Source organism: Buteo buteo, chromosome 13 (assembly GCF_964188355.1).
Source record: "Buteo buteo chromosome 13, bButBut1.hap1.1, whole genome shotgun sequence".
NCBI classification, from domain to species: domain Eukaryota; kingdom Metazoa; phylum Chordata; class Aves; order Accipitriformes; family Accipitridae; genus Buteo; species Buteo buteo.
This window is the reverse complement of record NC_134183.1, coordinates 38,130,756-38,144,879: the sequence shown is the minus strand read 5'-3', so window position 1 is coordinate 38,144,879 and position 14,124 is coordinate 38,130,756. Positions and strand designations below refer to the sequence as shown.

The 14,124-nt window shown below is 44.5% G+C and overlaps 2 protein-coding genes across 5 annotated transcripts in view; both read left to right on the top strand.

Annotated features, from left to right (window-relative positions):
* ARIH1 (ariadne RBR E3 ubiquitin protein ligase 1) overlaps positions 1-7,279 on the top strand; it is a 63,010-nt gene extending 55,731 nt beyond the window's left edge. Inside the window, exons 11-14 of one of the 2 annotated variants that reach the window (XM_075045716.1) lie at positions 56-114; positions 1,396-1,667; positions 2,540-2,652; positions 5,624-7,279. In XM_075045716.1, the coding sequence (XP_074901817.1) occupies positions 56-114; positions 1,396-1,667; positions 2,540-2,652; positions 5,624-5,708 (529 nt within the window). In that variant the 3' untranslated portion in view covers positions 5,709-7,279. The remainder of the gene's footprint in view (positions 1-55; positions 115-1,395; positions 1,668-2,539; positions 2,653-5,623) is intronic. The other variant, XM_075045717.1, reaches the window with a different exon arrangement.
* A 1,061-nt stretch (positions 7,280-8,340) lies between these two features.
* Positions 8,341-14,124, top strand: part of BBS4 (Bardet-Biedl syndrome 4) — a 43,686-nt gene continuing 37,902 nt past the window's right edge. The window contains exons 1-2 of one of the 3 annotated variants that reach the window (XM_075045697.1): positions 8,341-8,489; positions 10,204-10,254. In XM_075045697.1, coding sequence (XP_074901798.1) covers positions 8,383-8,489; positions 10,204-10,254 — 158 coding nt within the window. In that variant the 5' untranslated portion in view covers positions 8,341-8,382. Of the gene's footprint in view, positions 8,490-10,203; positions 10,256-14,124 lie in introns of all 3 variants that reach the window. The other 2 variants (XM_075045698.1, XM_075045699.1) reach the window with 2 other exon arrangements.

Sequence of the window (14,124 nt, the reverse complement as noted above, 5' to 3'; positions counted from 1 at the left end):
GTGCAAACAGCATCGATTTGGACTCAAATCTGTGGAATTGGTGTCCCTGTTACAGGTACAACTGTAATCGCTACAATGAGGATGATGCAAAGGCAGCAAGGGATGCACAGGAGGTGAGTCCATAACCTTTGGTGATAAGGGAGATCACCAACCCTGTGGCTTGCTTTCTGTAAACCTATAAATCTGCTCTGAAGAATTTCCTGGATTTGGGACAAGTTCACCCGCAGCTTTGGACTCTTGCTTCATGCCAGGAAACAAAACAAAACGAAAAACCCCAAAAATGTTCAAAGCCACTTTAACCCAATTTAAAGAACATCTTAACTCAGTTGTCTGTCATGCTGCCTTGCCTGTTTTCTAGCAGCTGTTCACATGAAGTCATCGTAATGCTGTTGGTCTGAGACAACAATCCTCATGTGCTTTGTAAAATGCTCTTTACTACAAAGTTCTTAATTTGGATTCTGAGGTATTTAAACACAGCAGACCTTTCGAATGTAAATAGAATAGACTGCTGTTATTCTAATAACTGTACTTGGAGGCTTGACATAAAAGAAATTGCGGGTAAAGTTGCAACAGCATTAAACTGTTTTGTGAATATGAATAGAGCCAAAATCTCTTTAATGGGGAGGGATTGCATGCTGTGTGCTGCAGCTTGCAGAAATCCATTTCCTGCATCTCTGTCGAAGTACTGTTACAGCCAAGAACTGAAGTATTTCCTGCAGCCCCTCCTCCTGCAGATAGGGGTGACTTTGGCTGATATGTGCTACCTTTGTACATCCACAGCATACAGGTTTAACTATGCCCATGTTGTCATTTTTTTACAACTGATCTGTCAGTGAGAAGAAAATAAGATTAATGGCTGTATATTTAGTCATCTTGGTTCTCTTGTACTACTTAGCACATGGTTTCTTTCTTCTGCTCTATAATCAGTGTGGCCTAGGCAACCTAAGGTTGCCCCCTTAACACAAGCACAGTAATTGCTTAATTAGAATTCCTTATTAGCCCCCCCCCCCCCATCTGTTTCTCACTGTTTGTCATGATACTGGAAGCATTTAAGTCCTGTAGCTTGAATTGAGAGGCTGAAATCAGAGACCAATCAGGCTTTAGCAATAGGGTTCTAAAAACTTTCAAGCTTGGGAGTGAGGATGTTGCAGCTGTGCTAGGAAGTCCCCTGCATGACAGTGAGCTGCTGTGGGTCTGGCCTCTCGTTTCCACACAATGTCAGGGTTAACAGTGCCGCACAAAGCGGCGCCATTTAAGTCTGGCCAACATGAGAGGAGAGGAAACACCTTTGGAAAGGAAGCTTGTTCTCAGGGTCAGGAAGAACCTTGCGAAGGGTTTACTTCTCTTGCAGGCATTACTTTGTTTTAACTATTTGTTTTCTTTTTCCCTAATGGGAATTAACACAGCGATCCAGAGCAGCCCTGCAGAGGTACCTGTTCTACTGCAACCGTTATATGAACCACATGCAGAGCCTGCGCTTTGAGCACAAGCTCTATGCTCAGGTGAAGCAGAAAATGGAGGAGATGCAGCAGCACAACATGTCGTGGATCGAGGTGCAGTTCCTGAAGAAAGCAGTCGACGTCCTCTGCCAGTGTCGTGCCACACTCATGTACACTTACGTCTTTGCCTTCTACCTCAAAAAGAATAATCAGTCCATTATCTTTGAGGTAGGAGAAAACGTGGTTGTCAGGAGCTCAGATTACAAAGCTAAGTGAAATAGAGGTTTAATGCTTGGAGAAGCTCTCGTCCCCAAAGTGAGTCTGTCTTAACATTCTGTTGTGCAAAAGTTAGAGGCCTTGCTGGGCATTGTGTAGCATTGTCTGCTGCAGGAGGAAGTAGAGTTACAAGATGCTGCCCTCTGAAACAAGAAAGGGAGCAAGGTTCTGTCCTGAACAGGCAAAGAAGGTATTAAAGCTTAAATCTGGCATTTTGACTTTCCCTGATGTTGGCTTTTTTCCAAGGGCACTACAATTAAAATTGCAGTTGAAGGTCTAAACATCGAAGTGCAACCTGCCTCACAAGCGAAACTGTTATTTATAATTTAGAACAGTCCTTTGCTGGTCTTCGTGCAGAACCTAAGCAGGATGCTTCTGTGCTGCATGCTCAGCAAAGGGCACACAGAACTACTGAGCAGTAGTGAAAGCTGTGCTGTGATGCTGCTGTGCATGTACCAGGAGTCAGTAGAGGCTTTGCCAATCCTGGTAAAAAAAAATAGACAAGGAACAGAATGGGAGATGAATTGCCTTTTATGCACTGCTACCACTAGTAAGGAAAGGATTATTTTTTTTAGGCTTGCAGGATATTGCGGATCGAGGAAGACATAAGACTTGCTGGTAGATATGCAGATTTTCTTCTGATCAAATGAAGAAATTTCAGCTTTTTCAATCTTGATGCTCAGAGCAGGTTACTAGAGTGTTACATGGTGCATACCTAATCCTGCTTTTTATTTCACTACTGATTTTACTTGGATTGAAGAAAAAAAAAATCTCTTCCACCCCCCCCAAACTCTCTTTTTTTTTTGGTTTTTTTCTCATTGCAGAATAACCAAGCAGACTTAGAGAATGCTACAGAGGTGCTTTCTGGGTACCTTGAGCGAGATATATCCCAAGATTCGCTGCAAGACATAAAGCAGAAAGTACAGGATAAGTACAGGTTTGTTTTTGTGAATAATCCTCTATCTCAAAGCTGCCTGACTACCCGTATTGCCATCCCGTGTGACAGGTAGTGGCATGAGTACTTGCCAAGCTACAGTTTTCTCCAGAGTCATGTCCCTGGGAAGCTGTTTGCTGTTGGCCTTCTGCCATACATTGTGATCAGCTGGTTCCTGGGCATCTGAGAACAGCAGCAGCGGTGTCCTGTGCCAGCCCCTGAAATCTTCAACAGTGAAGCCCTCGCGCAGATGCTGGCAGCGTGGTTTTGTGCCCCTGTTGGGACCGGCAGCGTGGTTTTGTGCCCCTGTTGGGACCGGCAGCGTGGTTTTGTGCCCCTGTTGGGACCGGCAGCGTGGTTTTGTGCCCCTGTTGGGACCAGCCCTCGGGGGAGATGACAGTCTGCAGGGAGAGGCTCCCAACTCTGCCTTGCATCTGCTCTGCTGAGCAGTAGCTAGAAGTTTCAATTGCATAATGGAAAAATCTTGTGACCAAAAGCAGTGGCTTTTCATATACTGCTGTTCCCACACAGAAGGCACATGTGGGAATGGCCAGGACTGAGATGGGACCTGTATAGTGAGGACCAAAAAACAAGGAGTGACTGTAGTTCCAAGCTGACAGCTTTGGCCTAGGATGAGTTGCTATAAGAGAGCAATCAGCTCTTATTTATCTGTTGGGTCCCTTTGTGCAAAAAGTGGGTGTAGAAAAGCTGTCCTTAAAGAAGAGGGAAAGCAACCTGCCCAGCTGGGGAGGAGAGCAGAACCACTATGGTTCAAGTGACACGAATGCCAATGGTTTTTACAGTCCCAGGGGATTTGCTTCTGCACAGTGGAAAAATACAAAGCTGTAAATGTGGATGAGTCACAGGATTATGGCTTACATTTTTGAGGCATTTTGCCAAAGTCACTGAATTTGTTATGCCTAGCTTGGGGGGGGTGGGAGCGGAACCCAAAGTAGGGTGAGCCATAGTGACTAAGGGACTCTGGGGAGTGGAAGTAGCTGTTAAGCTTTGGTGGGCCCGTGGCCCATTCTGTCGTAGTCGTCCAGTCCCAGCCATGCTGCCAAAGACTTACCAGACCTCCTCTTGAGACATTTTGTAACTTACCCTTTAAGACCACCGTTAAGTTGGTATCTCAGACCAAGCTGCTTGTTCACTGAAGTCCTCTGAAACTGGATGCTCTTCTAGGGATGGTAACAGCTATCCAGAAGAAATTAAAACCTAATATAGCCTGAATTGCCTGAAAACATAGTATCCCAAACCTACCTTCATGTTTCTGGGAAGAAAGTATGCATCAGTCAAGCCTGCGCAGGTCTCTAATTAACTAGTTCAGTCATGTCTTAATCATGTCCTGCATGGTGCTCTATGTACTGGTTATGGTGTACTGATGCAAGACTGGGACCAAGGGTGTTATCGAGGTGGGTTTAAAGAGCTCTGGAAAATTGCAGGAACTGACCTCCTAGCTAATTTGGTTTCAGCTGTTTTGATCTCCTAGCTTGCAAAGACATTTCTAGAAAGCAGGATTAAACCCCCACCACCAGCAGCAAAATAATTGAAGTTGGGAAAGTGGAAACTGTGCATGTTTGCTATCACATGCTTCAGAAAATCAATGGGACTTTGTGTACGCTGATTTCTGTTGCAACAGCTGATAGCAATGAGAAGAGCCAGAACAGTTTTATTCAGATCTGTCAGTCTGATCAGATACTGAATGGTAGCAGCATAAGGGCTGCAGGTTAAGGTGAGGAATTTCTGCCTGTGTGTTAGCATTTGTTGTCACCAAGGATAGCTTTCTGCCAGGGTCTCCTGCTGAGAGATTCCTCCTGTGCACTTTGCTTTAGCGAGCAGAGGGATGTTTGGCCACTGCTGAGCAAGCCGGGTTCCCAGCTGCGAGAGCCCCTCAGATGCTGTCCTGGCTGATGTGCATGCCTGGAAACTGAACCACACAATTCCCAGCAGGAACTGATAACTTGGCAGGTGCTCCTGGGTTCCAGATTCTCACGTTAAAGCACACCTCTCTGGGCTGGGCACTGCCAAACCATGAACCAGTTAAACAGCAGTGCCTGGGGCCTTGGGAGCTGTTACCAAGACTTGGTCTTATCCCCCACATGCCTAAAGACGATGTAGATTTTGCATCACTGCTGGAAGGGGTTTAATCCAGAAATGCCTGCTGCTTATTTATAATTTGCTCTTGGAACCTGAATACTTTAAATGTTTCTCTGCTTTTATATCTTTTTAGTTGGCTAACGCACCTGAAATGAATGAGGCATCTTTTGATATGTTCCTATGATATCACTTTTCCTCAGTGTCATTGATCCTGGTAGGACGGTACCTAACTCTGGGATCAGTTTTATTTGCAGCTTTATCTGTTTAAATGAGTGTAGGTGGAAAGAGCCCACAGGGCGTAGTGCCCCTCTGAGACCCAGGAGTTTCAATGCAAGGTAAAACTTGCACTCTAGCCTGACCGGTAACCCTTTTTGTAGCCAGCTCAACCGCTTCCATCTTTACTGTGATTTTGGAGGGGAATAAAACTGGGTTGGCAGCGCTCCTGAGCTTTTGCCCACCTAGCTCCTGGATTTTTGTTGTTTTCAGAGTAGGCACCAGCCCATGTTTGAGGAGAGCTTCATCCCATTTTGGGTGTCAGTGCTAACCCATGCTCTGGCTTTTGCAAATTGAAGCTGCTGCTTCTTCCTTTTTCAGTTATTAATGGAGTTTTCTCAGCTGTAGGGGCTTTGGGGATACTTTCGCATGAGAAACTCTAAAGTTGCATGCTGGTTTTTTCAGCCGGGAACCTGGAGTTGAGTGACTGGAGTAACTGAAGTCTTAATTAGCACTGTTAACAGGCTACAAAACCAAAGTCCCTTCTCAGGGGATCTCCTCTTTTGGAAGTGAGGCTTAATGTAGGTTTGCATTACCTGATGCTGGGGATGAGCCTGTGGTTCCTAACCTGCCTTTTCTGTGCTGTTCCTCTTTGCTGCAGATACTGCGAGAGTCGACGAAGGGTTTTGTTGCAGCACGTGCATGAAGGCTATGAGAAGGACCTGTGGGAGTACATTGAGGACTGAGACTGGCCCCGCATAAAACGAACTCTGAAACCTTTGCCATCTAGAGTGCTCATGCGATTCAAATCAAATACACACAAGGCGCTACGCCTGTTACACCGCTGGTCTGTAGTACCGGGATTCTGTTTTGTTAACAGAAAATTTAAGTAAATTATATTGTAATAAAAAAAAGGTAGATAAACCATTGTACAACAGTATTCTAGGCGGCCAATAAGAGTGTGACAGATGCACTAAAAAAAAAAAAAAACCCTCCAACTTTAACTTGTAACGTAGCTTCATTCTCCAAGCCGACTCCTTTTTCTTTTCTATCTTTCTTTTCCTGTGTGTAGTACAGATGAAATTTAAACCAGTTTCTTGACACTGCTTTTCATGTCCAAACCAGCCATTTTGATGTACCTTTGGTAAGGGGGGGGATGGCTCTCCCGTTCCCCTCCTCCTCTCTGCCACCCAAGTACACGGATGAATGTCGATTGGCTCATTGTAAAGGTGATTCTTGGGGAGGGGAGGAGGGGGGGTACACAGCAAGGAAAAAAAAAAAACCTTTGTATATGACTTTTAAAACAAAAAGAGGACAACACAGTATTTTTCAAAGTTGTATATAGCGCATATGCATGGACAAAGAGCAAGCGTGGCACGTGTTTGCATAATGTTTAATTACAAAAAAATATTTATTCTTTAAAAATCTTCAAGATTATGTCTATTTGCTGTGCATTTTCTTTCAGTTTGATTTTTTTTGTTTTGTTTTGTTTTCCCTGGGATGGGGTGGGGGAAGCGTGTGCTGGTGTAGTGAATATTTTTGGGGTGTGTTTGGGTTTTTTTTTGTTTTGTTTGTTTGTTTTTTGTTTTGGTTTTTTTTTTTTTTTGGAAGGCTTTTACCAGAGAAGTTGGGTTTCTCCTCTTCCTGCAGTTCCTTTATGTCCACAGCCTCCAGTTTTGTGTATGTATCCATTGCTGGCAACGGACCCATCCCCTCGCGCGCAGCTCCTGATGCTCGGTAACCCTGTGTGCATTGCGTTAGTGACCAATGTATGCTGTGATTCAGGACGCTTTGCCTTTTTTTTCGCCCCAGATTGATACCTGCCCAAATCCAACTCTGCTGTTCCCATCCATGCACGTGCAGAACACGTGCTCTGAACCCAGAGGAGGTGTGTGTGTATTTAGAGTTTTATTTTTAATTCTGAGGCAGGAAAAGGAGGGGTATTTTGCACCACTTCTCAAAAGACTTAATAGAAAGATTTCGGCTGTGGATCTCCTCTCCCTCCCCCTTTCATCTGTCAAATGGACCGTTCCTTGCTGTTTAAGTTTCACTTACATTATAACGAGTCGTAACATTGAAAAGGAAAGGTGATGGAATTGTCTTTGTGTTTGTTTTGGGCTCAATTACTGGGCATACTTTCCCAGGAACTATTTAACACTCCATCTAGTGCAGTAGAAGTTGAAATCAGCGGGGTATTTTTCAATTAAAAGGGGAAAGAACTAATGAGTTAGCTACTGAGTCCATTTTTATGATTTCTGTAACAAGAGCTATGTTAAAGTAAACAATTGGTGGTGGTTTTATTAAATTTACTCCTGTATAGGAACTCCTTCTGTGGTATTTTTCGCCAGGCTAGTGTCCTCAAAGCTTTCTTCCAATCTGCCAGCTTCAAGGGGGAATAAATTTGCAAAGGGGTGAATGAAAAAAGGCCGGTTACAGGCAGGTCTGTAATGTGAAATGCTGTTTCCAGATGGCACCCGAGTCACTTCAGGTCCCTTACTGACAAATACTGACACTTCCAGCGCTGTAGTTTTGTCCGTCTGTACGTGCTTTCCCTTTCACCTGCCCCCCACCATGGCTTATTTGCCCCTGGATATCACACATGAGAGTATCTGCACCGCAGCCGCTTCCCCTGTGCTGTTCCTGCCCCCGCTCCCGAAAGCTGGGACGGAGCAGGGCTGGGCATGGATCACCAGTGCTGCCTGCTCCGAGTCTTTAACTGCAGGTGCTGGTGACTTGGGATTCCCCTTGGCTTGCAAAAATTCCCCATCCGTGTATTAAAATGCTTCTGAAAGCCATGTGTGCTCTGCTGGAGCGTGGTGGGCTGGGCGAGTGGAAGCATGAAGCCTAGCTGCTGTTGGGTTTTTACTCCCACGTTCCTGAAACTGAACCTACAAAGGATGGGGACAGGCTCCAACCCAAAGGAAACCTGGTCCGTGGTGTCTTCGACCTTGATGGCTGTTGGCGAACCTTAAGATAATGATTGTTAAAACCCAGTTCTGTGGGAGCAATCTGCTGTTGTTCCTCTCCGGCTTGCCATTACCTGCCTGTGGTGACACTGTCCCCGTTAACAGGCTCTGCAGCCTCCTCTGTGGAAAATGTAAAGGAGGAAAAAAAAAAACCCAAACAAACCCAAACCCACCCCATCCCTCCCTCCCTCCTCCTGAGGGTCTGTGGCTGTTCAGGGGGGCCCGGCCTGTGTGAGACTCTCCCCAGGCCCCTCGGCTGGGGCATCCCACCTCATTCGCGGCCTTCTTCCCTCTCACACCGCGGGGGAAGCGACCAAACCCTTCCTAATAAACTTATATTTTATTCTTTCGTTAGTTACGTTGGTGTTTTTCATGACAAACGCCGCGGCGGTACCAGGGTGTCCCGGGTCCTCTCACCGCCACCTTCCCGTCGGGCTCCGCGCCGCGCTCCTCTATGGTTGTCCCGGAAGTGCTTCCGGGGGCGGGGTGTCGGTCGGTAACCGTGGTAACGGGGCGCTTCTTCCCGCTGCCGGAGCGATGGCGGAGCCGCAGGCCGCACCGGTGAGGGGCCGACGGCCTCCCCCCTGCCCGGACGGGCCCCCGGGAGGGCTGGGCTGGGCTGGGGGCTTGGGGGGGGGGGGGAAGGGGAGGCGAGGCTGGGGCGGGTGGCGGGGGGAGATGCTGTTAAGAGTGAGTTTTTAATCTTTGCACACTTGGTATCGAAGACAGAATGGAAATTCAGCCTTATTCTGTTTTTTATGGGGGTAATCTAGTGAAACCTAAACCTTTCTCAGTGTCCGTCAGGGCTCAGTTTTCCCCGTGTGCTCCTGTAAAATTGCCCTTGTCCTGCTGTGTCGTGCAGCCTGATTTCTTGTCGTCAGGTGCTCTTAAGGAAAATAAATGGTCTCGGAATAAGGCAAAAAAATTCCTCTCATGGGTAAATATCTGATTAAAAGGTGAGGAGCAGAAAGAAGGAATAAGTGCTCTTTTTTTTGTGGTGGAAGATGGTCGTTAATGAAGCCCTGCAGGCTTCTGTACCAGGCCCATGTTATTTGGTGTATCTAGAAATGATCTGGACAAAAGGATGGCTAGAAAGTTATTCAGGTGAGGAGGAAATAGGAGAAGTTACGGGAAAGTCTTAACAGTGCTGAGCAATAGGATTTAGGATTAGAATGATGTATACAGATTAAAAAAAATTTGCAAATATATAAAAAACTGAGGGGCTTTGTGCTGGTTATTGCTGCTTAAGAACAAGTGCTTGCAGTTGGGTAATTCTGTGAAAATATCAAGTCAGATTTTCACAATGGGAGTCAGAAAAGTGAATAAAATGTTAGAAATTATTAATTATTAAAATTATTAATAAAATGTTAGAAATTATTAAGAAACAAAGCTGGTAAAAGCCTTTCCTGTATATATCTGGGTTGTTTTCCATGTCTCAGATACTGTACTCAGGATGTCTGATCCTCCCCACCTCCGATAAAAAAAAGAGAGTAGAATGAGAAAATGTTCCCAAAACATTACAAGGAACAAGGGTAGACTGAACCTCCACTTTAAAAAATGGTTTATTAAGGAGAAGGGAGGTGACACAGGTCTATAAAATCCTGTTTTATGTCTGGATGAGTGAGGAATGTCTCTTCCCCAAAAAACTGAAAGTCAAGAATAAAAATGCTTCCCTGTCTAATCATGTTTCTCTTCTGTGAAGGCTTGATTTTTGATGCCAAGTAAGAAAAAAGTATAAAATGAATTTCTTTTCCATGGACTGGGTACCTGCTTGTCCGTGAACTCTGGGCAATATTTGCAGGTTGAGGTATGTGGCGTGCTGTGCAATGGGACGTTGCTGTGCTCATGTGCCTGCAGACTCTGATAGTTCTCCAGGAATTACTTTGTGCTAATTAACTTTATAAATGTTTTATAAGAAATGCTTTTAACGTTTTCCTGTGTGATCCCTAATTAGTGTCTTAAATGCTTGAATTTGGGATTTTTTACAAGGTAATGATCACTTTCTAGAATCCTAATAAATAGCACCGAACCTGCGGAACAGGAATGTACTGTAAAATGAGTGCGTTTATTTAATCCACACAGTGAACAGAATCTCTACCTAGCTATGGCTAGGGAAGAGCAGTGCTTGGCAGGGCAGATTTTGTCTAGCAGCAGTGATGCTATTTTTATGCCATCTCTGGGGATTTGCCAGTTGTCCTTTCTGATTATTTTCTGGAATAGATCTTCAAGAAACCTTGCCTGGTATATTTAATACTCCTCTTTTCTGTATTTTCAGGTTTCTTCATTGCCAGTGGCTACAGAACCCCCAAAACCCCATCCTAAAAAAGGTTTGTTTGAAGATAGGATTGTGTTTCTTGGGCAGGTTGATTTTAGGATTTCTTTTATAGCGTGTGCAGCTGTCTAGGAAGAAATAAATGTCCACTGGGAAAAGATGAGACTATCTAGACTGTAAGCAGCTGAGTACTTTTTTCTAGGGTCTGTATGATCACTAGCTCAGTGCTGTTGCTGGCTGACTTGCTGTACCTACAGCCTGCATCATGTTTGCTTATAATCTAAGAGACTGTTTATTTTATTGTGTACATACTTGTTGGGCTGCTAATGAGTTTGGTATTCATTTATCTCCTTAAATAATACGAGGGGTTTGTTCATTTTAGGTTCTTCAGAATAACGTATTGCCGTAGAAATTATCTTGGGAAACTAACATTGTGTCTCATTGGTTTTCGTGTCGCATTTTCTAAGTTTTGAAGTAAAAGGGAGAGCAAGTGAGATAAAACCAGTCAGGTTGTAGCTGGTTTTAATTATTGTTTGCTTGGTTTGTTGGGGTTTTTTCATACTGAAAGTGAGAGTTAATTAACTCAGTCTGAGTTGTTGTTTTGAAATCTTGGTGGAATCTGAACTGTAACAGGAACAATTTCAGTTACCAGTTCAAAACGTTTGACTAAAGCCTGGTGTTTTGTAAGGGGTCCAGTAAAGCCTGCAGCACAATTTGATCTTGCAGCCTCTCCTTTCCCATCTTCCCTCTCTCTTGCGATGTGACTTGTCCTGGTGCACGTGAAGAATGTTTCCTTCTCTGTGATGCTGAGCTGTGCTCACGTTCCTAGTACAGATCTGTTCACTGTAGAGACTTTTGCGCCTACCTAAGGTGAGGTTAGGGGGGTTTTTATGGATTTTCCTTTCTCAAGTGTCCAGAGGGCCCCATCAAGTCAGATTAAGAGTGAACTCTGCAGTGTTGCTAGAATCCCGATATACTTATTGTGCCAGTCAGAAGCAGTCCTCCTCTTCCTTTACCTTTTAATTCAGGGAAGCTCAGTTACAAAGCTCTGTACTTTGGCCTTTGTCTACTCTAAATGTGTGATGTGCCTGTCAGAGTATGCTTTGGGAGGAAATCTTCCATGTTTCTAAATTCCTTGTGATGGAGACTGCCTTGGTGCTACATCCTAGTTTCTGCCTAAAGGTTCTTTGTCTCACATGTAGGCACTATGCCATACCTGGCCCCGATAAGCTGGAAGAAACACTTTGCTTTTCTTCTGGAGAGGTCAGGCTAACATCACATAGTCCCAATTCCTGGCAGCAGAACTCCAGCACTTGAGCAGAATATTGCTATCCTGGAGACGGTGCTTGATATAGACCTACAGCTGTTGGCTTGCACGAGTCCGAGACTCTTTCTGTACGTTGCCCCAAGCTGAAACGAATGCTACTGCTTCAGGCCTGTATGCAAGTAAAAATAACCCCCCAAACTTGCTTTTAGCTTGACTGCCAACTCTTTCAGAGCAAGGATGGCTGTTTCTTTAAACCAATTAGCATGGCTTCCGTGGAGGCACTGATTCACTCCTTAGCGAGGTGGTTCATCTCCATCCTTTTCTATAAAGGTTATGACTCTGATCTCCTCCTCATCCTCAGTGACCCCCACCTTGTTCTGCCTCATTCGGTGAGTCCCATCTATGATATTTGCACTGTTTTTACAGGACAGTGTACGTTTGCAGTTCTCTGAATAAAACGTGTGTAGAGAGATCAGGCTGATGGTGTTTGCCAAGAGATGGACTATCACTCCAGCGCTCTTTCATGGCAGGCTGAGGTCTATTAAATCAACTCTGCATAATTCATGAGCGAACGGGATAGCTGAAAAAGAAAGATGGAGCCATCAGCCTTACAAACAAGCCATGGAGGTGTGCTGGGTAGAAGCTGTCGTGCCTCTGTCAGCTTGCTTGTTAAACTGTCCGTCAAGTTCCTTCCTGCTTTTAAGTGTACGCATTTTAATATTGATTGTTTGGGAGAATGAACTGTAGCAGTTGCAACTTTCTTAATGGGGCTGCTTCTCCAGATCCTGCCTGCTCCTGCTGTTTGATAAAGGGCTGCTTGTTTGTGGCTGCTGAGGAGGAGTTTTCTCTCCTACTCAGCATTTTGCATTAACAACCCTGAAACCAAGCTGGGTGCTTCTTTAAAAAGGGCCACCAATGCTCCTTCAGGTTTTAAGGCTGCAAGTCCAAGGCAGGGCAAAGGCTGTGCAAAAGCATTGGTGTCTCCGTCACCAGCCAATGTTCCTTCCACCTGCTTCATTGCCTTTGGTGTTTGTCTAACTACACGCCAGAGGGGAGAAAGTAGTAAATGAAATCCAGTTATTTGTGGCTCTGGATCTCCCTTTTGTACTGACACGACCCTTGACTCAAAATTAACTGTGATGAAGAAAAAAATCATCTAGACTGTGACTTTTGTAACTCTGTTTTCTGTTTCTTAAGGTAAATTGAGGCATCTCTAGTACCTGGTGCACCTTGGGCAGTTCTGAAATGAAATGCCTTAGAAGCCTTTGTGCTTTGCCATTTAACATTTGACTGTGTTGCCTTTAGTACAGTGGGCAAAAGCTGATTTGAGCTGCCTGATGGTTAATCTCTAGGAAATGAGGGCAGCAAAAAGATTTGCAATAGGGAGTGATGTAACAGTGTCCTTTGAGTGCGGGTGTGATGCTGGGGGCACGTAAGAGAGCAGGGGAGAGGACGAAGGTGATGTTGTATATGCTTTTGTGGAGTTTGGCAGGAAAGAATAGCATCTTTTTCCCATGACAGTTTTTGTTGTTTTTTTTTAAATAGGATTTTTGTAGAACATCTTAATGAAGTATCTTATCCAATTTTAGTTTGGCTGAGGAGAATTATGGTGAACTTTGAGGAGCCAGGCAAATCTACATCAGTTCTGTTTGAATGGAAGAGTGCTGCTAAACTTATTTTAAACTGACATTTTTAAACACTGAATGGTAACTTTCTGCTGCAGCAATTTGCCTTTTTATATTTGCATTGTATTTTCAAGAAGGATTCAAGAGAGATACTGAAACCACCATTAGTGCAAGCAGTTTTATGAAACAGAGAGACCATATGGTATAATATGGTCTCCTATGAACAGTTTGGTGTGGATATAATTTGTGCCCAAATAGAGCACATACTGCAATAACCAAACAATGCTGTTGTACACAAATGTAGTAGAATATGACCAAGTCATCGCTGAATTCCTAACTTTAATCATCACAGTGCCTGGATTCAGACTGTAACAGCTCGCCTCTGTTTGTACTGGGTAGGACTAAAGTATTAAACATGTGTTTCTGAGAATGTGATCTCGGATTTGCAAAAAATCATTTGAATGACAAAATACACGTGAGTTATGTTGCTTAACCAGAAGGAACACGAGAAGACCGTATTTTCAGTCTGACCTGCGATGCAGATGAGAATACATTGGACATTGTTGAAGCATGCAACCCGAGAGTCATGTGGCTTCCCCTCGCTGTTGCATCGCTTTCCTGCTGTGGATGCTCCTTTGATCCTGTCTGTGAGACAAGAAAAAAATGGAAACCTAGAACCAGTGTGTAGCAACCTGATTTTATGGCTCTTAAACAAGAATAACTGAGTTAAGAGGCAGAATTTGCTCTTGAATTAGCTGCTGTCATGGCTGATCCGTCACGTGGCTTTTAGGTTGTGAAAGCCCAAAAGGTTAGGATTTAAGAGAGTCTGTCTGGCAGGCAGGTCAGGCCAAAGGGATGACGATGAGCATTCAACAAGTGTATAAAGAGTCTGGAGCAGATTGTGGTGGTGGTGGGGAAAGGCGTACGCAGCAATCAGGTTAGAAATCTCTACATCTAGCAATCTAAATTAAAGGGACCGATGGAAGGCAAACCCTCGGAGTATCTTGTCGCTGCACTTGGTGACAACCATTA